A 25,658-nucleotide genomic window follows, 5' to 3' on the forward strand; every position below is an offset into this window, starting at 1 on the left:
TATGTATTTATAACACATGGATAATGAACTTTCAATGAAGCGTTTCACATTCTCCACTGGTTGAAATTAAGTATCTCATTGAAATACTATCCTGTGTCCTCAGATGAATGCAGATGAAGGGAGTTAGATATGCATAGTATTTTTTTCTGTATATATGAATTACAAATCAGCCTTTAAATCATGTTTCTAGTCTGAACATCCGGCGCCGACAGAGATGGTCGCTTCGCGTTCTCAGGAAACTATGCAGTATTTTGTTTTTTATGTAAGAAATAATACATTGTTACCCCAGGAAATCTTAGGTTTTATTACATACAGCCGGGAGGAACTATTGGATGTAAAAGCAACGTCAACTTACCAACATTACGACTTTCCCGAAGCGGATCCTCTGTTTGATCCACCACCCAGGACAATCGATCGGATCCCAGCCGGCGACCCAAAACAACAGTGCCGCAGGAGGGGCAGAAGGCTCTGTAGACAGGCACATCACGCACCGCTCCCGAGTTTACTACTCTCCAACGTCCAGTCTCTTGACAACAAGGTAGACGAAGTCCGAGCAAGGGTTGCCTTCCAGAGAGACAAAGATTGTAACGTTCTTTGTTTCACGGAAACGTGGCTCACTCGAGACAAGCTATCGGAGTCGGTACAGCCACCTGGTTTCTTCACGCATTGTGCCGACAGAAACAAACATCTCTCTCGTAAGAAGGGCAGGGGGGGTATGCCTTATGATTAACGCGACGTGGTGTGATCATAACAACATACAGGAACTCAAGTCCTTTAGCTCACCTGACCTAGAATTCCTTACAATCAAATGTCGACCGCATCATCTACCAAGAGAATTCTCTTCGATTATAATCACAGCCGTATATATCCCCCCCAAGCAGACACATCAATGGCCTTGCATGAACTTCATTATACTCCATGTAAACTGGAAGCCACATATCCTGAGGCTGCATTCACTGTAGCTGGGGATTTTAACAAGGCTAATCTGAAAACGAGACTCCCTAAATTTTATCAGCATATCGAATGCGCTACCTGGGTGGAAAAAATCCTGGACCATTGTTACTCTTCCGTGACGCATACAAAGCCCTGCCCCGCCCTCCTTTCGGAAAAAATCTGACCACGAGTCCATTTTGTTGCTCCCAGCCTATAGACAGAAAATAAAACAGGAAACGCCCGTGCTCAGGTCCGTTCAACGTTGGTCCAACCAGATTCCACGCTTCAATATTGCGTCGATCACGTGGACTGGGATATGTTCCGCATAGCGTCAGACAATAACATTGATGAATACACTGATTCGGTGAGCGAGTTAATTAGCAAGTGCATCGGTGATGTTGTACCCACAGCAACTATTAAAACCTTCCCCAACCAGAAACCGTGGATTGATGGCAGCATTTGTGCAAAACTGAAAGCGCGAACCACTGCTTTTAATCAGGGCTTTTAATCAGGGCAAGGCGACCGGAAACATGACCGAATACAAACAGTGTAGCTATTCCCTCCAAGGCAATCAAACAAGCTAAGCGTCAGTATAGAAACAAAGTAGAGTCGCAATTCAACGGCTCAGACATGAGAGGTATGTGACAGGGTCTACAGTCAATCGCGGACTACAAAAAGAAAACCAGCCCCGTCGCGGACCACGATGTCCTGCTCCCAGACAAACTAAACAACTTCTTTGCTCGCTTTGAGTACAATACAGTGCCAACGACACGGTCCGCTACCAAAACCTGCGGGCTCTCCTTCACCGCAGCCAACGTGAGTAAAGCATTTCAACGTGTTAACCCTCGCGTCCTCAGAGCATGCACAGACCAGCTGGCTGGTGTGTTTACGGACATATTCAATCAATCCTTATCCCAGTCTGCTTCAAGAGGGCCACCATTGTACCAGTTCCCAAGAAAGCTATCGCCCCGTAGCACTCGCCTCCGTCATCATGAAGTGCTTTGAGAGACTAGTTAAGGATCATATCACCTCCACCCTACCTGACACCCAAGACTCACTCCAATTTGCTTACCGCCCCAATAGGTCCACAGACGACGCAATCGCAATCACACTGCCCTAACCCATCTGGACAAGAGGAATACCTATGTAAGAATGCTGTTCATCGACTACAGCTCGGCATTTAACACCATAGTACCCTCAACTCGTCATTAAGCTCGAGACCCTGGGTCTCGACCCGGTCCTGTGCAACTGGGTCCTGGACATCCTGACGGGCCGCCCCCAGGTGGTGAGGGTAGGAAAAAACATCTCCACCCCGCTGATCCTCAACACTGGGGCCCCACAAGGGTGCGTTCTCAGCCCTCTCCTGTGCTCCCTGTTAACCCATGACTGTGTGGACATGCACGCCCCCAACTCAATCTACAGATGAAAAATTGAGAGCATCCTGTCGGGCTGTATCACCGCCTGGTACGGCAACTGCTCTCCCCACCACCGCAAGGCTCTCCAGAGGGTAGTGAGGTCTGCACAACGCATCACCGGGGGCAAACTACCTGCCCTCCAGGACACCTACACCACCCGATGTCACAGGAAGGCCAAAAAGATCATCAAGGACAACAACCACCCGAGCCACTGCCTGTTCACCCCGCTATCACCCAGAAGGCAAGGTTAGTACAGGTGCATCAAAGCGGGGACCGAGAGACTGAAAAACGGCTTCTATCTCAAGGCCATCAGACTGTTAAAAAGCCATCACTAACATTAAGGGGCTGCTGCCAACATACGGACTCAACTCCAGCCACTTTAATAATGGAAAATTGATAATAAAAGTATCACTAGCCACTTTAAACAATGCCACTTTTTAAATAAATGTTTACATACCCTACATTACTCATCTCATATGTATATTCTGTACTCTATACCATCTACTGCATCTTGCCTATGCCGTTCGGCCATCACTCATTCATATATCTTTATGTACATATTCTTATACACACAAGTGTAAAGGAATGAATAAGGTAGTTGTTGTGAAATTGTTAGGTTAAATTACTTGTTAGATATTACTGCATGGTCGGAACTAGAAGCACAAGCATTTCGCTACACTCGCATTAACATCTGCTAACCATGTGTATTTGATTTAGTCTATTGCATAGTTACAATGTGTAATCATTGATGTCCCAGGAGCAGGAGTGGTAAACACTGTTGAAGTGTATCATTGTAATACATGCATACAAAGCATTTTGATTTGACTGAAAAATAATGTCTCAAAGATTCATACCTGAACCGCACCTTTATTTGCCAAAGAAGAGTACATGATCAGTGAATATATTCAATTTACAGGCTACAATGTGGGAATCTCATGTGTGGTAATAACTACAGTACATGTGTATATAGGACTTGCATCCTTGGCACAATAAAAAATATTATATTCTACTCTATCCATAGGCTTGAAGTTGATACAACAACTATGATAGCAGAGGTTCATAGATTGGTATAAATATTAGTTCAGAACCTAACATTTTAGGGTCCACACACAAATCGGCTACATACTGTAGCTAGCTACACATCCATAGGGATACAGTTATTGTTATCCTCCACTACATAGTTAGCTAGCTATGTTACTTCAGCTGCAAGGCAAGCTTACACAATTATACATTCAATTTGCAGTAAATGCTTTAGCTAGCTAGATTCTTTACATCCACTTTTTCACAAGACGACAGCCTGGTTTGCTGGTTTTCTCAGGAGACCCTAAAACATTAAAAACAAATTACAAATTAATTCTCCTAACACTAGCTAATGTTAGCTAGTCAGATAACTTGCTAAAATAGCGATTTTCATAAATTAAGTTATGGACAAAAAAATATGCACAAACATTTGTCTCTACATTAACTTACATATTCCTCTCAATTGTAATTTTTTTGCTTAACTCGTTATGACGTTATAACAACTTACATCTGGTTCCACCATAATGTTTTGTCAGCCATCTTTGTTGAAGAACGTCAAGGCAAGGGTGGCTCGCGTCAAAATTCGTCATTGGAATCACTCGATATGATTAGTCATAAAAACCTTGTGACTCAAATGCATAATGAGTGCTCTAACTCCCCCTTGTGGTCTTGAGCAATGAAGCCATGATGCTAGGTACCTCTAAGTCCAGCGGTGCAAGTTCGCAACTTTTAAAGGAGGAACCACTGTAGTACACTCATAATTTGGTTTTAATCCAGGGAGGTTAGAAAAAGTATATAGATCCTCATCCTCTGAGGCTGTGGATTAGAAAAATAAACAACCATCAGCGTACAATGAAACCTAAGCCCTGTATTTCTAATCCCTAAATATTATTGTTGGATCTGATTTTAACAGCTAACTTTGATGGCAATAATAAATAGATATGCCGATAGTGGACAACCTTGTTTTACTCCTCTTGACAGTTTAAAACTTTCTGCGATGTATTCATTATTTACTATTTTACACCTAGGGTTGCTATACATAACTTTAACCCATTTTATAAGAGATTATCCAAAATTGAAATATTCCAGGCATTTATATATAAACTCCAGTACTTATATTATCTCCAATGTATCGTCCATGTAAAAAACCTGTCTGATTAGGATGAATAATATCCGACAATACCTTTTAAATTCTATGCGCTAAGCATTTTTGCTAGAATTTAAGTGAATTGAACTGAGGTGTAAGAGGCCTCCAATGTTTTTAAAATGGACTGGATCTTTATAATTACCCCTTGGATCCTGTTTCAGTAATAATGAAATCAGACTTTGTTGAGTGTCCGATAATCTACCATTTATATAGGAGAGGTTAAAACATGGTAATAACGGTCCTCTGAGTATATAAAAAAAAGTTTGGTATACCTCCACTTGTATGCCATCCAGGTCTGGAGTTTTCCCGAACTTAAAGGCTTTAATTGCGTCAAGAAGTTGTAAATTGGCCTTCACATGAGTGTCTTTCTGTACAGCTGTTAATTTTACATTATTAATAGAAAAAAAATCATATGCTTAAAGTACTTTACTTCCTCTTTCAAAATATTGTTTGGTCAATCATGGGTGACTCCATCATTTGTAACAAGTTCCAGTAAATCATTTTTCGTAGCATTTCTATGTTGAAGATAAAAAAAAATATTTGGTGCATTTTTCCCCATATTTCATCCAGTTCGCTTTATTTAAAAAATATTTTACACTTGATCTTTCTTGAATAAGTTCCTCCATTTATTTTTGTTTTTCCTCTAACTTATTCTGAGCCTCTATGGTACCGTTTTTATTGCTATCCGTCTGTACTGTTAGTCCTTCCATTTCCTTTGTTAATATGGACTCTTTTGACTGAAATTGCTTTCGTTTTAGAGATGAGTTGCATGGCCTCTAAAGGCACAATTAAAAGTGTCCCATACAATAAGGGGATCTGCTGTACCTATGTTATGTCAGAAAAAGTAAATACATTCTTCTGTCCTAGTTAACTTGTTTTTATCATCCAATAGGCTTTGATTCAATTTCAATATCCTTGCCCATGTGGAAAATCTGTAATATATATATATATATGCCAATTATGTGATGGTCTGACCGCATTATGTCCCCTATCAACACTAACTTTTTGTGCCAGAGAGAATGACATAAGAAAGTAGTCACGGTCAGGATATTTAAGCCTCCATATACAGTGGGGAGAACAAGTATTTGATTTTGCAGGTTTTCCTACTTACAAAGCATGTAGAGGTCTGTCATTTTTATCATATGTACACTTCAACTGTGAGAGACGGAGTCTAAAACAAAAATCCAGAAAATCACATTGTATGATTTTTAAGTAATTCATTTTGCATTTTATTGCATGACATAAGTATTTGATCACCTACCAACAGGTAAGAATTCCGGCTCTCACAGACCTGTTAGTTTTTCTTTAAGAAGCCCTCCTGTTCTCCACTCATTACCTGTATTAACTGCACCTGTTTGAACTCGTTACCCGTATAAAAGACACCTGTCCACACACTCAATCTAACAGACTCCAACCTCTCCACAATGGCCAAGACCAGAGAGCTGTGTAAGGACATCAGGGATAAAATATCCACTTTTTTCCAATATATCAATGACATTCGGGAATTCCTTAAGTGCATGAGGGTGATAAGTTTAGTGTGATTTCCTTTACGGTCCATAGAGGTATTTAAGACCATATTATGATCTCCCACTATGAAGTCTTGTATTGCTTGTATGGTTGATAAATTAATATACACTACCGTTCAAAAGTTTGGGGTCACTTAGGAATGTCATTGTTTTTTAAAGAAAAGCAATTTTTTTTGTCCATTAAAATAACATCAAATTGATCAGAAATACAGTTTAGACATTGTTAATGTTACAATGTCAAAATTATTTTTTATATCACCACTTTTGAATTTCTTTGCCCATGGGAGAAATATACACTGCTCAAAAAAATAAAGGGAACACTTAAACAACACAATGTAACTCCAAGTCAATCACACTTCTGTGAAATCAAACTGTCCACTTAGGAAGCAACACTGATTGACAATAAATTTCACATGCTGTTGTGCAAATGGAATAGACAAAAGGTGGAAATTATAGGCAATTAGCAAGACACCCCCAATAAAGGAGTGGTTCTGCAGGTGGTGACCACAGCCATTTCTTCAGTTCCTATGCTTCCTGGCTGAGTTTGGTCAATTTTGAATGCTGGCGGTGCTTTCACTCGAGTGGTAGCATGAGACGGAGTCTCACAACCACCACAAGTGGCTCCAGGTAGTGCAGCTCATCCAGGATGGCACATCAATGCGAGCTGTGGCAAGAAGGTTTGCTGTGTCTGTCAGCATAGTGTCCAGAGCATGGAGGCGCTACCAGGAGACAGGCCAGTACATCAGGAGACGTGGAGGAGGCCGTAGGAGGGCAACAACCGCAGCAAGAGACAGACGCTAACCCTCCGTTGCTTGTGCAAGGAGGAGCAGGAGGAGCACTGCCAGAGCCCTGCAAAATGACCTCCAGCAGGCCACAAATGTGCATGTGTCTGCTCAAACGGTCAGAAACAGACTCCATGAGGGCCCGACACAGGTGGGGGTTGTGCTTACAGCCCAACACCGGCAGGACGTTTGGCATTTGCCAGAGAACACCAAGATTGCAAATTCGCCACTGGCGCCCTGTGCTCTTCACAGATGAAAGCAGGTTCACACTGAGCACATGTGACAGACGTGACAGTCTGGAGACGCCGTGGAGAACGTTCTGATGCCTGCAAACATCTCCAGCATGACCGGTTTGCGGGTGGGTCAGTCATGGTGTGGGGTGGCATTTCTTTGGGGGGCCGCACAGCCCTCCATGTGCTCGCCAGAGGTAGCCTGACTGCCATTAGGTACCGAGATGAGATCCTCAGGCCCCTTGTGAGACCATATGCTGGTGCGGTTGGCCCTGGGTTCCTCCTAATGCAAAGACCTCATGTGGCTGGAGTGTGCAGCAGTTCATGCAAGAGGAAGGCATTGATGCTATGGACTGGCCCGCCCGTTCCCCAGACCTGAATCCAATTGAGCACATCTGGGACATCATGTCTCGCTCCATCCACCAACGCCACGTTGCACCACAGACTGTCCAGGAGTTGGCGGATGCTTTAGTCCAGTCTGGGAGGAGATCCCTCAGGAGACCATCCGCCACCTCATCAGGAGCATGCCAGGCTTGTAGGGAGGTCATACAGGCACGTGGAGGCCACACACACTACTGAGCCTCATTTTGACTTGTTTTAAGGACATTACATCAAAGTTGGTCAGCCTGTAGTGTGGTTTTCCACTTTAATTTTGAGTGTGACTCCAAATCCAGACCTCCATGGGTTAATAACATTTGATTTTCCATTGATACTTTGTGTGATTTGTTGTCAGCACATTCAACTATGTAAAGAAAAAAGTTTTAAAAAGAATATTTCATTCATATCTAGGATGTGTTATTTTAGTGTTCCTTTATTTTTTGAGCAGTGTATTTTGCCCCCCCTAGTCCTTTTTCAACGCAAGTTATTCTAAAATTGTTGAATGAGTTTCCTGTAAACAATAGATATTATACTCTTTCTCTATTAGACAGGTAAATACTGACCATATTTATCTGCTAAACTATTCATACATATAACTGGCTGCACTTATTTCACCATTTAAAATCTATCATAATATGTTTGAATACATCCCATTAAAAAGGACCACAGTGATTGAGTGTCATATAGCTAAACCATTATATTTGCATTGCTATTAAGTAAACCTCAAATGTTCCCCACTATTCCACCTGCTAAAACCTCCGATCCCAAGTTGGGTTGTCATCCCAGCGACTGGCAGACCACCCGTCTCCCAGGGCCCCCGGGAGACTGGAACTCGTCCATTGAAAGACACACGAAGTGCCACCCACAGAACAGAAGCAGATCAGCCGCCAAAATAATTCCATAGCCCTCAGCTCAATTTGCTTGATACAGTGGGGCAAAAAAAATGTAGTCAGCCACCAATTGTGCAAGTTCTCCACTTAAAAAGATGAGAGAGGCCTGTAATTTTCATCATAGGTACACTTCAACTATGACAGACAACATGAGAAAAAAAATTCCAGAAAATCACATTGTAGGATTTTTAATGAATTTATTTGCAAATTATGTTGGAAATAAGTATTTGGTCACCTACAAACAAGCAAGATTTCTGGCTCTCACAGACCTGTAATTCTTCTTTAAGAGGCTCCTCTGTCCTCCACTCGTTAACTGTATTAATAGCACCTGTTTGAACTTGTTATCAGTATAAAAGACACCTGTCCACAACCTCAAACAGTCACACTCCAAACTCCACTATGGCCAAGACCAAAGAGCTGTCAAAGGAAACCAGAAAACAAAATTGTAGACTGCACCAGGCTGGGAAGACTGAATCTGCAATAGGTAAGCAGCTTGGTTTGAAGAAATCAACTGTGGGAGAATTATTAGGAAATGGAAGACATAACAAGACCACTGATAATCTCCTCAATCTGGGCTCACGCAAGATCTCACCCGTGGGGTCAAAATGATCACAAGAATGGTGGAGCAAAGGGCTGTGCGGCCAGCCCTGGATCTCAATCCCATTGAGCATGTCTGGGACCTGTTGGATCGGAGGGTGGAGGTCTAGGGCCATTCCCCCCGAGAATGTCGGGAACTTGCAGGTGCCTTGGTGGAAGAGTGGGGAACATCTCACAGCAAGAACTGGCAAATCTGGTGCAGTCCATGAGGAGGAGATGCACTGCAGTACTTAATGCAGCTGGTGGCCAGACCAGATACTGACTGATACTTTTGATTTTGACACCCCTTTGTTCAGGGACACGTTATTCAATTTCATTTAGTCACATGTCTGTGGCACTTGTTCAGTTTGCTTCAGTTGTTAATCTTGTTATGTTCATCTAAATATTTACACATGTTAAGTTTGCTGAAAATAAACGCAGTTGACAGGAAGAGGACGTTTCTTTTTTTTTGAGTTTATATATTTAAGAAATCCTGTTCTTCTATTCCATAATTAACATTTGTAATAATGTAGGTAGTTCTGCAAAGGATTGTTACCTCTTACCAGGATTGCCATTTCAAAAATTACACTTTTGGCATGGCAAGCAACTATATTTTAGAAAACAATTGTGATTCATCCTATATTGTCCCTTACATCTTTACTCCCTAGTAACAGTTGTGGGACACACACACACACACACACACACACACACACACCACACACACACACACACACACACCACACACACACACACACACAACACACACCCTTTCCCACAAACACACATACACTCAGATGCTCCATCCCAGAGTCCAACTGAAGAAAGAACTTGATTTACGAATGCATACACAGACATAAAAAATTGAGCAAAAAACGGGTTCCCCGTTGTGACCATATTCCCAAGCATCTCTGTGCAGTCAGACCTTTGATGATTTTGTGCACCAGTCTGCCACAATAATATGGCCCCCTTCTGAATGTCCGAGTGTGACCCCCTCCCTCCATTGGTTACTGCAGCTAGTGTTGCCAGCACTGCCCACTGCCTGGGTGGGACTCCCCACCGGAATCTCACCCAGTAGGTACAGGATCTTCGGGCCGTTCCGATTAGCAGCTTTGAGAATTTCCTTGTATATTATGCTCTCCCATCAGGGGGATTTGGCTTTGTAGGACCAACCCTGCCAGGCAGGCTCAGAATCTTGAGGGTGTGGTGCTGCTTTAGTAGGTCTCAGACCACATTCATCTTTCTGATTTGGCTGCGTATATGCTACTTACGGTAGGTCCATAAAACAGATAAGGACTTCTCCTTAGCGTATGGGTCGCTCAGGTATAGGGTTGGGGACCGTTCCATCATGATAGGCCAATAAATAAATCAACTACATTTATAATATATTTTAAAATGTATATCCCACATCTGCACAAAATTGAAAGCTCTCATATCCCCTGCTCACAAGCACACATGGGCTCTGGGATTTGCAACCACCATCATTTTTCACTCACTCAACTCCACACTTTTCCAAACACAAAAACCCCACCTTCCATCACAATACTCCTGCACATACCCACATACTGTGTCCTCTGTGTTTTATCTCTTCCATGTTGATTCAGTACTTTTGTGTTCCAGTTCCTTGTATTTGAAGATGTATAATTTAGTTAATTATCCTACTAATGCTGTCTTATCAATTCATAAAATACAATAAATGGAAAGTCTAATACTAATTATTTTCCAACATTCCCTACCTAGAATGGTATAGTGTAGTTGTAGTTTATTTATTTAAATTGTTGTATTTTATTGCTTTTCTAGATATTTTTTAAAATTACAATCCCGACCATGGCTAATATTGAGTGTTCCATTAATAGAATCCTCTATGGGAACTTTAATATTTAGAATAGCCATGGAGTCTCGGAACATTTGGTTATCAATATACAGTTTATCGACTACGAGAGCTACACTTTTCCTTTTTAATATCTTCTCCTTGAAGATTGGGTACAGAGCTTTGCGCCGTTCTGCAATTTCCTTCGGGAAATGCCTATTATCATGCCAGCAAGTCTTTTAACCATTAAAGAAATGATACGCTGTACACGTTCAAGTTGGATTTTGTTGACAGCTTCGCGTGGGATCTAAAGTGCTGTAAGGAGGAACTAACTATACCGCCGGGAACTTCTTGTCTTGGATACCAGTAAGTACCAGATTCTCTCTCATGGATCTAGATTGTATGTCATTTTTTATTTATGTAACCTTTATTTAACTAAGCAAGTCAGTTAAGAACAAATTCTTATTTACAATGACGCCCTACCGTGGCAAATTGTGCGCCACCCTATGGTACCCCCAAGCCTGAATTCGAACCAGGTACTGTAGTGACGCCTCTTGCACTGAGATGCAGTACCTTAGATCGCTGCACCACTTAGGAGCCCCAAGTAAGGCTTCTCTCAGAAAGATGTTCTCCTGTTTAAGTTCATTAACGTCCATTTCAATCTTATAGCTAGACATCCCTTTTAGCGTGTTTGTTTCTTTCTCCATTGTCGCGGCTTTTTCGTCATTCATCTCGAGGCTCGCCTTCAACTCCTTTATATCCTTACTGACTAGTTCAAGTATGTCATTTATCGATTTTAACAGATCGGTTTCCACCCTTACCATTCCCGGTGGTGAAAAGCTTAAATCGTCTGTGTCCTTAGTCGCGATACACACTACTTTTGAGTTGGGGTAAGAACCGCCTCCAAAAGCGGCCAAGCAGAGATGCAGAGGTCGTTCAGGCAGGCAGAGAGCAAGAGAACAACAAAGAGCTCGGCCGAGCGTGAGGCACACGCGCTGGAGTCAGCCATACAAGGACAGTACATCATCTCACAAACACACAATCACTAAAATACATGTCATGTACCAAATGTGATGAGGCAGTATGTAACTCTTGCACAACTGTTCTTTTTACCAGCAGACAAACGGGTCATTTCTTGCGTCAGCTGAGGTATGACTCAGCCCTGATTGAGTAATTCTGTCACTGAGGAGGCCTGGGGAACGACTGAGGCACAGCAAAGACGTCAGCACACACTGCTCCAGAGGAGGGAGCAAGAAAACAGATAGAGGTCATTTTTAAGATTAGGATAAAGTATTGTTGAATATGGATTGTTTGGAAGATTTGACTCGAGTTTCCCTTTACAAACACTGTAGTTTGGAAATTCCTTTAATTAGTCAATTGCATTAGTAATAATACATGGCAGTGTTTCCCCTATATGCATTTAGCAGTGATGCACCGCCACTGCAATAAATAAATATATATTAATAATATACACAAACACACAGTGCCTTTGGAAAGTACAGTTGAAATCGGAAGTTTACATACAATTAGGTTGGAGTCATTAAAACTCGTTGTTCAACCACGCCACAAATTTCTTGTTGACAAACTATAGTTTTGGCAAGTCGGTTAGGACATCTACTTTGTGCATGTCACAAGTCATTTTTCCAACAATTGTTTACTGACAGATTATTTCGCTTATAATTCACTGTATCACAATTCCAGTGGGTCAGAAGTTTACATACACTAAGTTGACTGTGCCTTTAACCTTTCTGAACCACCCATCCCGGATCCGGGATAATTGTTATCAGAAACACTGACTACCATAGCCTAGCCTAGCGCCACAGGTATATAATATAATATAATTTCATGAAATCACAAGTGCAATATTGCAAAACACAGCTTAGCCTTTTGTTAATCCATCTGTCGTCTCAGATTTTGAAATGATGCTTTACAGCGAAAGCAATACAAGCGTTTGTGTAAGTTTATCGATCGCTCGACAAAACAATAAGTACACCTAGCATCAGGTAACTTGGTCACGAAAATCAGAAAAGCAATCAAATTAATAGTTTACCTTTGATGAACTTCAGATGTTTTCACTCACGAGACCCCCAGTTAGACAACAAATGTTCCTTTTGTTCCACAAAGATATTTTTTATATCCAAATACCTCCGTTAGTTTGATGCGTTATGCCCAGGAATCCACCGGAAAGAGCGCTCGCGACAACGCCGACAAAAATCCCAAATTATATCCATGATGTCCACAGAAACATGTCAAATGTTTTTTATAATCCATCTTCAGGGTGTTTTTCAAATATCTATTCGATAATATATCAACCGGGACAGTTGGCTTTTCACTAGGCCAGGGAGGAACAATGGCCGCCTTTCTCTGTTACGCAGAACTCACTCTGAGAGCCCCCACCTATCCACTTACGCAATGTGCCCTTTCACGCTCATTCTTCAAAATAAAAGCCTGAAACTATGTCTAAAGGCTGTTGACACCTTAGGGAAGACATAGAAAGAAAAAAAAGTCTGGTTGATATCCCTTTCAATGGGCAATAGGGATGCTTAGGAACAGAGAGGTTTCAAAAACAGGGTCACTTCCTGATTGGATTTTCCCCAGGTTTTAGCCTGCAATATCAGTTCTGTTTAACTCACAGACAAAACATTTACAGTTTTGGAAACTTCAGAGTGTTTTCTATCCTAATCCGACACTTATATGCATATTCTAGTTTCGGGGGCTGAGAAATAGGCAGTTTAAAATGGGTACGTTTTTTAGCCAAAAACGAAAATGTCGCCCCCTGGTCTTAAGAAGTTTTAAACAGCTTGGGAAATTCCAGAAAATGTTGTCATGGCTTTAGAAGCTTCTGATAGGCTAATTTACATCATTTAAGTCAATTGGAGGTGTACCTGTGGATGTATTTCAAGGCCTACCTTCAAACTCTTTGAAGAGTGCCTCTTTGCTTGACATCATGGGAAAATCAAAAGAAATCAGCCAAGACCTCAGAAAAAAAATTGTAGACCTCCATATGTCTGGTTCATCCTTGGGAGCCATTTCCAAATGCCTGAAGGTACCACGTTCATCTGTACAAACAATAGTGTGCAAGTATAAACATGATGGAACCACGCAGCCGTCATACCGCTCAGGAAGGAGAAGCTCCTTCCGTCTCCTAGAGATGGACGTACTTTGGTGCAAAAAGTGCAAAACGATCCCAGAACAACAGCAAAGAACCTTGTGAAGATGCTGGAGGAAACAGGTACAAAAGTATCTATATCTACAGTAAAATGAGTCCTGAAAGGCCGCTCAGCAAGGAAGAAGCCACTGCTCCAAACCCGCCATAAAAAAAGCCTGACTACGGTTTTCAACTGCACATGGGGACAAAGATTGTACTTTTTGGAGAAATGTTCTCTGGTCTGTGGCCATCACAAAGCCCTGACCTCAATCCTATAGAAATGTTGTGGGCAGAACTGAAAAAGCATGTGCGAGCAAGGAGGCCAACAAACCTGACTCAGTTCCTCCAGCTCTGACAGGAATGGGCCAAAATTCACCCAACTTATTGTGGGAAGCTTGTGGAAGGCTACCCGAAATGTTTGACCCAAGTTAAACAATTTAAAGGCAATGCTACCAAATACTAATTCCGTGTATGTAAACTTCTGACCCACTGGGAATGTGATGAAATAAATTAAAGCTGAAATAAATCATTCTCTTTACTATTATTCAGACATTTCACTTGCTTAAAATAAAGTGGTGATCCTGACCCAAGACAAGGAATTTTTACTCTGATTAAATGTCGGGAATTGTGAAAAAATTGAGTTGAAATGTATTTGACTTCAACTGTATTCAGACTCATTTACTTTTCCCACATTTTGTTACGTTACCAGCCTTATTCTAAAATGGATTCAATAAAATAATCCTCATCCATCTACATAGAATAACCCATAATGACACAGCAAAAAACAAGTTAAGAAATGTTTGCAAATTTATTTAAAACAAAAAACTGAAATATATTTACATATAGTGAGGCAAAAAAGTATTTAGTCAGCCACCAATTGTGCAAGTTCTCCCACTTAAAAATATGAGAGAGGCCTGTAATTTTCATCATAGGTACAGTTCAACTATGACAGACAAAATGAGAATTTTTTTTTCTCCAGAAAATCACATTGTAGGATTTTTAATAAATGTATTTGCAAATTATGGTGGAAAATAAACTTTTGTTAATGACCAAATACTTATCTCAATACTTTGTTATATACCCTTTGTTGGCAATGACAGAGATCAAACGTTTTCTGTAAGTCTTCACAAGGTTTTCACACACTGTTGCTGGTATTTTGGCCCATTCCTCCATGCAGATCTCCTCTAGAGCACTGATGTTTTGGGGCTGTTGCTGGGCAACACGGACTTTCAACTCCCTCCAAAGATTTTCTATGGGGTTGAGGTCTGGAGACTGGCAAGGCCACTCCAGGACCTTGATGCTTCTTACGAAGCCACTCCTTCGTTGCCCGGGCGGTGTGTTTGGGATCATTGTCATGCTGAAAGACCCAGCCACGTTTCATCTTCAATGCCCTTGCTGATGGAAGGAGGTTTTCACTCAAAATCTCACGATACATGGCCCCGTTCATTCTTTCCATTACACGGATCAGTCGTCCTGGTCCCTTTGCAGAAAGACAGCCCCAAAGCATGATGTTTCCACCCCCATGCTTCACAGTAGGTATGGTGTTCTTTGGATGCAACTCAGCATTCTTTGTCCTCCAAACACGACAAGTTGAGTTTTTACCAAAAAGTTATATTTTGGTTTCATCTGACCATATGACATTCTCCCAATCTTCTTCTGGATCATCCAAATGCTCTCTAGCAAACTTCAGACGGGCCTGGACATGTACTGACTTAAGCAGGGGGACACATCTGGCACTGCAGGATTTGAGTCCCTGGCGGCGTAGTGTGTTACTGATGGTAGGCTTTGTTACTTTGGTCCCAGCTCTCTGCAGGTCATTCACTAGGTCCCCCCCGTGTGGTTCTGGAATTGTTGCTCACCGTTCTTGTGATCATTTTGATCCCACGGGTTGAGATCTTGCGTGGAGCCCCAGATCGAGGGAGATTATCAGTGGTCTTGTATGTCTTCCATTTCCTAATAATTGCTCCCACAGTTGATTTCTTCAAACCAAGCTGCTTACCTATTGCAGATTCAGTCTTCCCAGCCTGGTGCAGGTCTACAATTTTGTTTCTGGTGTCCTTTGACAGCTCTTTGGTCTTGGCCATAGTGGAGTTTGGAGTGTGATTGAGGTTGTGGACAGGTGTCTTTTATACTGATAACAAGTTCAAACAGGTGCCATTAATACAGGTAACGAGTGGAGGACAGAGGAACCTCTTAAAGAAGAACTTCCAGGTCTGTGAGAGCCAGAAATCTTGCTTGTTTGTAGGTGACCAAATACTTATTTTCCACCATAATTTGCAAATAAATTCATTAAAAATCCTACAATGTGATTTTCTGGATTTTTTTTTCTCATTTTGTCTGTCATAGTTGAAGTGTACCTATGATGAAAATTACAGGCCTCTCATCTTTTTAAGTGGGAGAACTTGCACAATTGGTGGCTGACTAAATACTTTTTTGCCCCACTGTAAGTAGTCAGACCAGTTGCTATGAGACTCGAATTTGAGCTCAAGTGCATCCTGTTTCCATCAATCATCCTTGAGATGTTTCTACAACTTGATTGGAGTCCACCTGTGGTAAATTCAATTGATTGGACATGATTCGGAAAGGCATACACCTGTCTATACAAGGTCCCACAGTTGACAGTGCATGTCAAAGCAAAAACCAAGTCATGAGGTCGAAGGAATTGTCCGTAGAGCTCAGAGACAGGATTGTGTCAAGGCACAGATCTGGGGAAGGGTACCAAAACATTTTTGCAGCATTGAAGGTCTCCAAGAACACAGTGGCCTGCATCATTCTTAAATGGAAGAAGTTTGGAACCACCAAGACTCTTCTTAGAGCTGGCCGCCAGTCCAAACTGAGCAATCAGGGGAAAAGGGCCTTGGTCAGGGAGGTGACCAAGAACCCGATGGTCACTCTGACGGAGCTTCAGAGTTCCTCTGTGGAGATGGGAGAACCATCCAGACTGACAACCATCTCTGCAGCACTCCACCAACTAGGCCTTTATGGTAGAGTAGCCAGACAGAAGCCACTCCTCCGTAAAAGGCACTACAGCCTGCTTGGAGTTTGCCAAAAGGCATCTGAAGGATCTCAGACCATGAGAAAATATTCTCTGGTCTGATGAAACCAAGATTGAACTCTTTGGCCTGAATGCCAAGCGTCACGTCTGGAGGAAACCTGGCACCATCCCTACGGTGAAGCATGGTGATGGCAGCATCATGCTGTGGTGATGTTTTTCAGCAGCAGGGACTGGGAGACTAGTCAGGATCGAGGCAAAGATGAACGGAACAAAGCACAGAGAGATCCTTGATGAAAACCTTCTCCGGAGCGCTCAGGACATTAGACTGGGGCAAAGGTTCACCTTAACACAACAACGCCCCTGAGTACACAACCAAGACAACACAAGAGTGGCTTCGAGACAAGTCTCTGAATGACCTTGAGTGGCCCAGTGAAAGACCGGACTTGAACCCGATCGAACATCTCTGGAGAGACCTGAAAATAGCTGTGCAGCAACACTCCCGATCCAACATGACAGAGCAGATCTGCAGATAAGAATGGGAGAAACTCCCCAAATACAGGTGCCCCAAGCTTGTTGTGTCATACCCAAGAAGACTCAAGGCTGTAATCGCTGCCAAAGGTGCTTTAACAAAGTACTGAGTAAAGGGTATGAATACTTATGTAAATGTAATATTTCAGCAAAAAAATTATCAAAACCAGTTTTTGCTTTTTCATTAGGAGGTATTGTGTGTAGATTGATGAGGGAAAACAAACAATTTAATACATTTTCAAGTAAGGCTGTAACCTAACAAAATGTGTTGAAAGTCAAGGGGTCTGAATACTTTCCAAAGGCACTGTATATGGGGTTTATATAGCACTTTTAATGGACCCAAGACACTTTACAATAGTAATAACAAAAATACAACAAAAAAATAACTAAATGGTATAAAATAGGAACAGGGTTGAAGAATGTTGTTGAAGCAGTGGAGGAACTGTCTAGGGCCCATTAGCCAAGGAAATACCTACCCAGTACCCACTCTTGTAAATCTGATAACATACGCCTAACATGAAGTGCACAAGGAGATCTAGAAAGAGGGGGCATGACCAGCTTAAATAACCTCAATGTCCAGAGGCATACTGAAGTGCAGACAATGGCCGGTCAGGAAAAAAACTGTACCTTGTAAGAGTATATAAATCTGTCTGAATGAAGGTGGCACATTGCCTGTTTCTGATCTTCTCCACAGCGCTTCTCAGCACGTGTGTGCCTGCCCCTCCCCTTCTCAATCACCCCCTGCTCACTTTCTATTCTCACATTGCACAAACACAGCCATCAAGCCAATACGGTGCCTATTAGTCCCCCGTATCACAGGAAGCAAACGTGCTATAGGCTGTCACTGCCAGTGAGGCTGTAAGTGGGAGGGTCAAAGTTATGTAAACAATTGAAGCCAGGCAGCAGGAGGATGTGGGGTCTGCTAGAGATGGAAAATAACAAATAATATACTGGTAAACATGTTGAGGGGTCTAGTGTGGTTGAGGAAATTAGGTTTAGAAGAAAAAAAGGACAAAAACAAAAAATATATTTCATGATAAACAAAAAAATAGGAGAAACACCTCTCCTATCCTGCTGACTAACGCTGACAGGGAAAGAGGAGGGAGGGGGTGACAAAAACACACAAACACAAAGGGTTGAGCACTTGGAGCAACAAAACAGCTGTTCCTCTATTTTAACAGGGAACTGCCATAGGTCCTTGTCACAGTGGTCCACTCTGCAAAGAGCGAGAAGAGCCACTGGCCCCACTAAATGTTTCCAACATTTAAAAGAAAAATAGGATGACTATGAATAACAGTTCATGACATGACAATAAAATGCAATAATGAATCATTTTCTCGAGTAGGGGGGAACTTGTGCCACAGACTTGTGACAGAACTAGGCTTGAGAAAGGACTACGTTCTTAATAGGATCAATCCAACCGCCAATACTTGTGATATTTGAAGAATGGGAGGATATTTAGCTGACTCAGCATAATTCTACAGCTCTCCCAGTCCCGCGACTATTTCAACGTCAGGCCCATTACCCTTATGCCATACAAAAGACAGTGGGTGCTTGACAACTTGGATGCTGAAACCAAATTAGCAAAATAGCTGTGAAAAATGGCATGTGCTTATCAAACTAATCAATCATCTTTTATTGCAATTACTCAAACACACTCAGACTGAGTTATGCAGAGGAAGAAACCTGCACACAGAGAAAGCAAGAATATACAGGCATAGGACCTAATGAGAAAGAAACTGAACATGACATTCAACCTGGCCATTATGATAATAGATCATCACAAACATTAAAATACCACCACACAGACTCACCTGGACCTTGGCGAGATCGTATGGGGTGACCTCTGTGCCTGGTAAAGTGTCTCTGCTCTGCACAGCCCGGTACACAGGCCCAGGTACCAGGTAGTCCTTTCCCAAATCATGCTCTTTCATCTTCTTTCACCAACATAGGAGCTGGCTGGCGTTTCCTCGCTATGCTTTGTTTTCAACTAATTGATATGGAACAACAGGACAAGGGGTGTCATGTATGAAAACATGGACGACTACAGACAATCAGCATTGTTGTTAACACTAAAAGTTCCGTTTGGTTGCTTGGAGGCACGTGTCCGGTTTTTGTTGAAATTGTCAGCACCTCATCATCAAATAAGGTATTTTCCAATTAAGGACAGGAACAATGATCCCATCCTATACATTAGCCTTCTAGGCTGCCTGGTATGTGGTGAGGGAGTGGAGAAGGATGACTCAGAAATGCTCAAATGTATTGCATAGCACAGTAATGAAACTGGTGATGCAGAGTGCATTTTGGGCAGTGGCAATACCTGTTACAGATGTTGCAGAGGGGCCAATTGTAAACTAGGAGAGGGGGGAATTATTTTTCAAAGGGTTATCTATTTCCAAACCTTTTTACAGCGCATGTGCCATATTCCCTGCTGCTTCCTCTTCCAAAATAGTACAAAAACAGTAGGGTACAGGGAGTTGTGGATTATTTCATTTTTTTTTTTTAAATAGGGTTGGGGGGGATAATGAACATTATCGGAGGATTCAATATAATGCAGATGTGGCCATTTTAATTTAAACATTATTTGAGGACATTATGAAGGCCAACTTCATGGTGACGTCACACGATTTATCAATTAGTCCTACTCTGTATGTATATGGAAACTCGACAACCCTGTTATAAACGGGAAAACAACCATTTCATCACGAGCCCCGTGTCATAGTACACTGCTTCGGGCTGAGAGCTATACAGCCTGAGCATCGTTGCACAACAAGCATCCTCAAATATCTTAATTAAAATCATATAATAGTGTATGGCCGCTATGGCGAAACATGATTAAGGCAATTAACAAATCAACATTTCAGTACTAGGCTACTATACGCAAAACGTTTAGGTTTTCTAAAACGTCAGTATGCAAAATGTCGATCTATAAAATATTAACATAGTCCCCCGATTATAAAATATTGTATGTATAAACATTTGAAAAAATAAGTGAGAAAAAAAAGATAATCTCGTTGACAAATACCTGGATCTCCTTGTCAGCCAGCCGAGCCCGATCAGTGGCCACGACAAAACAATTTATTTATAAAGCTGCTCTTTAAGGCAGCCGCTGTGTTACTGGAACGGGAAATGTAGTTCAAGAAAAATAACTAATCATTTACGGGAAGCGGTGGCTACAACGCATGAGACTACAGCTCCCAAGCGCGCCTAATGGCGATCGCAGATATTTTAGGTGGAGTTTATGCATTCTCATTCTGCCACTGTGGTCTGGATGCTGCATTGGCACAATCAAGAAGCCTATTCATTCAACAAATGTTACTTTTTTTGTCCGGGATTGCCAATTAATTTCCATCGGTTGGTCGCCTTGGCACAAAATGTGGATCCTTGTGCGCTGCATAATTACGCAGTGGTTCGCGCGTATTTGGCCTTGAACACAAAATTTGTGTGCGAGACACACTCACCATGCAGCATATTCCAATTTAATAGTCATGGGAATCCATTGAAACATTTATATTAGCTCGCTATGTAGCCATTGTATATCATTGTTGCGTGTTCCTTTTGACTCACCTTATGTCCTACCAACTCAGCATTTAATATTATTATGTAGGTAAATCACACTGCTGCGCTCTCATTCAGCTATTTGCCCCTTACGGATTGTGGTTGTTGTGGATGGCTGTTCACAAATCTAAAATGTGGTTTTAAACCCAATAATGGTTGAATTCAATAAGTTTAAGCTGCCTATCAATCATTGTTTTTGAAACCAGTGAAAAATACGCTTTTGCAACAGCTGCATAGTGCGGATCCCAGTCTACAGAATAAAATTGGGGCTTTTATCACTCAATCTAATCTCTAGCCACCAGCAAAGCACCATCACACCTCCATGCTTCACGGTGGGAACTACACACACAGAGATAATCCATTCACCTACTCTGCATCTCACAAAGACAAGGCAGTTGAAACCAAAAATCTCAAATTTGGACTAATCAGACCAAAATACAGATTTCCACCGGTCTAATGTCCATTGCTCGTGTTTCTTGGCCCAAGGAAGTCTCTTCTTATTGTCATCCTTTAGTAGTGGTTTCTTTGAAGCAATTCGACCATGAAGGCCTGATTCACAGTCTCCTCTGAACAGTTGATGTTGAGATGTGTCTGTTACTTGAACTCTGTGAAGCATTTATTTGGGCTGCAATTTCTGAGGCTGGAAAATAACTTATCCTCTGCAGCAGAAGTACATTTGAGTCTTCCATTCCTGTGGCAGTCCTCATGAGAGCCAATTTCAGCATAGCGCGTAATGGTTTTTGGGACTGCACTTGAAGAAACATTCAAAGTTCTTGAAATTTTCCGTATTGACTAACCTTCATGTCTTAAAGTAATGTACTGTCATTTCTCTTTGCATATTTGAGCTGTTCTTGCCATAATATGGACTTGATCTTTTACCAAATAGGGCAATCTCTTGTATACACCCCTTACCTTGTCACAACACAACTGTTTGGCTCAAACGCATTAAGGAAAGAAATTCCACAAATTAACTTTTAACAAGGCACACCTGTTAATTGAAATGCATTCCAAGTGATACCTCATGAAGCTGGTTAGAGAATGCAAAGTGTGAGTGTAACGGATGTGAAATGGCTAGCTAGTTAGCGGTGGTCCCGCTAATAGCGTTTCAATCGGTTACGTCACTCGCTTTGAGACCTTGAAGTAGTGGTTCCCCTTGCTCTGCAAGGCCGCGGCTTTTGTGGAGCGATGGTAACGACGCTTCGTGGGTGACTGTTGTTGATGTTTGCAGAGTCCTTGGTTCGCGCCCGAGTCGGGGCGAAGGACGGCCGTAAAGTTATACTGTTACATGTGCAAAGCAGTCATCAAGACAAAGGGTGGCTACTTTGAAGATTTCAGCAAATTCTAAAAACCTGTTTTTGCTTTGTCATTATGGGGTAGTGTGTAGATTGATGGGAGAAAAAAAAAATCATACATTTTAGAATAAGGCTGTAGCGTACCAACATGTGGAAAAAGTCAAGTGGTCTGAATACTTTCCGAATGCACTGTAGCCTAGGCAGGCTGGGCTGAAACTTAAAAATGAGTCAGAGCAAAAACCAAGCCATGAGTTTGGTTACTACATGATTCCATGTGTTATTTCATAGTTTTGATGTCTTCACTAAATAGTAAAAATAGTACAAATAAAAAACCCTTGAATGAGAAGGTGTCCAAACTTTTGACTGGTACTGTACATTTTTGTATTCTAATGCCTCTTAAGGGGAAGTAATCTAAAAGTAACTGAATGTTATCAGATCACGTTACTGAGTTTGGGTAATCCAAAAGTTATGTTACTGTTAATTTGACAGGTAAATAGTAACTCATGGATTACATTTAGAAAGTAACCTACCCAACCCTGGCTAGGGGTAAGTTTAGCAGTTAGCATGTTAGCTAACCCTAACCTAAGTAGTTACAAAGTATCTAACAAATAGCAAGTAGTTGAAAAATTGCTTATTAGCTAAAATTGCAAGAAGTAGTCTGAGATTCAAACTTATCCTTTGGGTTGCTAGAGCTTTGCGTTACACGCCCCCCATCGACCCCGACCTTACACACGTCCTGACCAACCACCCTCATTTCATTTTTTTGCCAAATGTAACATATGTAACCATACCAAATGTAACATATACTAAAAGGAGTTTCTTGGATTTACTAACAGAATACAAAATGCTCTGAGACCAGGTTGCCCCTATGGTAGTCACAGTGCCTACCTGCACTAAACAGTTCATGTATTCGGAAAGTATTCAGACCATGACTTTTCCCACATTTTGTTACGTTACAGCCTTATTCTTTAACGGATTAAATCGTTTCCCCCCCTAATCAAATCTACACACACACAAACAATACCCCAAAATGACAAAGCAAAAACAGGTTTAGAAATGTTTGCTAATTTATATACAACTGAAATATCACATTTACATAAGTATTCAGACCCTTTACTCAGTACTTTATTAAAGCACCTTTGGCATCGATTACAGCCTCGAGTCTTCTTGGGTAGGATGCTACAAGCTTGGCAAACCTGTATTTGGGGAGTTTCTCCCATTATTCTCTAAAGATCCTCTCAAGCTCTGTCAGATTGCATAGGGAGCGTTGCTGCACAGCTATTTTCAGGTCACACCAGAGATGTTCGATCGAGTTCAAGTCAGGGCTCTGGCTGGGCCACAAGGACATTGAGACTTGTCCCGAAGCAACTCCTGCGTTGTCTTGGCTGTGTGCTTAGGGTCGTTGTCCTGTTGGAAGGTGAACCTTCACTCCAGTCTGAGGTCCTGAGCGCTTGGCAGCAGGCTTTCATCAATGATCTGAGAACTTTGCTCTGTTCATCTTTCCCTTGATAATGATTGGTCTTCCAGTCCCTTCCACTGAAAAACATCCCAAGAGTCCTTTAGGTGCCTTTTGGCAAACTCCAAGTGGGCTGTCATGTGACTTTTACAGAGGAGTGGCTTCCGTCTGGCCACTACCATAAAAGCCTGATTGGTAGAGTGCTGCAGAGATGGTTGTCCTTCTGGATGGTTCTCCCATCTCCACAGAGGAACTCTGGAGCTCGGTCAGAGTGACCATCGGGTTCTTTGTCACCTCCCTGACCAAGGCCCTTTTCCCCCGATTGCTCAGTTTGGACTAGCGGCCAGCTCTAGGAAGAGTCTTGGTGGTTCCAAGCTTCTTCCATTTAAGAATGACGGAGGCCAGTGTTCTTGGGGACCTTCAATGATGCAGAAATGTTTTGGTACCCTTCCCCAGATCTGTGCCTCAACACAATCCTGTGTTGGAGCTATACGGACAATACCTTCAACATCATAGCTTGGATTTTGCTCTCACATGCACTGTCAACTGTTGGACCTTATATAGACAGGTGTGTACTTTCCTAAATCATGTCCACTCATTGAATTTACTACAGTTGTACTCCAATCAAGTTGTAGAAACATCAAGGATGAGCAATGCAAACAGGATTCACCTGAGCTCAATTGAGTCTCATACAGTAGCAATGAGCCTGAAAACTTAAATAAGGTTTGTTTTTCATAAATTTGCTAACAATTCGAAAAACATGTTTTCGCTTTCTCATTTTTGGTTGTGTTTAGACGAGGAAAATGTTTAATTTAATCCATTTTAGAATAAGGCTATAACGTAACAGTGTGGAAAAAGGGGTCTGAATACTTTCCGAATGCACTGTATATGCAATCAAAAACAGGTAGGCTGCAATTGTTTAACATATAGCCTATTTGACTGAAAGCTTACAGATTAATCCATTTAAAAATACATATTTAGCTAGTCTACTTGGCATAAGATGATAATCTCAAATAACTTTGCTACAAACGACTCACGCCATTTATATGCTTATTTTACCGGCATTGCTCCGCATAGACTCAAGAAAAATAGACTTACCTAGTTTGACGCATTAAGCCGTTGATGCTCACTGCTAGTCTTCTCTTGGTCACTTCCATGCATTCTAATTCCAGTGTTCACATACACATGGAAATACACTTGTAGTTTGATTTTATGCACTGGTTTTCTCCTCATAATAATTTCATATGTATACCTTTTGAACATGTCGTTTGACTTAGTTGCTGGACTTTTTGCTAAGAACGCCATCATAAAGCTGGTCAGTGCATGTGGATTGCAATAGTGCATTTAAAATTAAAGTGTGTGCCAAGTCAATTGTAGGAGTGAAGATAAGTCAAATACTGAAATGTCTTGCACAGCAACGTAGGCAGTGCAATAAGGCAGTGAAAAAAAGGTTGCTATTGAATTGTCATATTGAAACAATTAAGCACAGGGGCCAATTGCAAACTAGAGGTTTGAGGTAGGGGGGTTAGGCACCCCCATAAAGAATCTTGGACATCCATGTTTTTGGTCAATATATTTTGTAGGTTTTTGACAATCTTTGAAACACTGAGGAACATAATTTCAATCTGTGCAATAAAGAGTTCTTGTCAGGCTTAAAACATTTGAGGGTTTGAACTAATACTGTGAAGCAGCAATCCCAGAGGTTAAGAAATGAGACCCTGTTACCCAACTGTACATATGAATAACTTATTTGCAATATAAAATTATTTCCCTTGCTTAAAAACAAGGAGTTACACCCTCAAATTCCATCACAATTCAGAAAGCACAATAGTACTATAACATTTCACTGGTCAAGAAAGAAGGTTAACAAAACAATAAATATGGTAAATTCCTGAAAATAACATAGTTTGTCATTCTACTGTAGAGACCAGTGATGATTCCCACCCTCCAACCGCCAAGAAAACACAAAACACTAAA

General features: G+C 41.6%; 1 protein-coding gene across 2 annotated transcripts in view; it reads right to left on the reverse strand.

Annotated features, from left to right (window-relative positions):
- Positions 1-20,484, reverse strand: part of LOC112069339 (ATP-binding cassette sub-family C member 5) — an 85,603-nt gene extending 65,119 nt beyond the window's left edge. For both annotated transcript variants that reach the window (XM_024136651.1, XM_024136653.2), the window contains exons 1-2: positions 20,401-20,484; positions 19,190-19,365 (exon numbers count right to left, since the gene is read on the reverse strand). In XM_024136651.1, the coding sequence (XP_023992419.1) occupies positions 19,190-19,309 (120 nt within the window). In that variant the 5' untranslated portion in view covers positions 19,310-19,365; positions 20,401-20,484. The remainder of the gene's footprint in view (positions 1-19,189; positions 19,366-20,400) is intronic.
- Positions 20,485-25,658: the final 5,174 nt, after the last annotated feature.

This window comes from Salvelinus sp. IW2-2015, unplaced genomic scaffold, assembly GCF_002910315.2.
Source record: "Salvelinus sp. IW2-2015 unplaced genomic scaffold, ASM291031v2 Un_scaffold990, whole genome shotgun sequence".
In the NCBI taxonomy this organism is placed as follows: Eukaryota; Metazoa; Chordata; class Actinopteri; order Salmoniformes; family Salmonidae; genus Salvelinus; species Salvelinus sp. IW2-2015.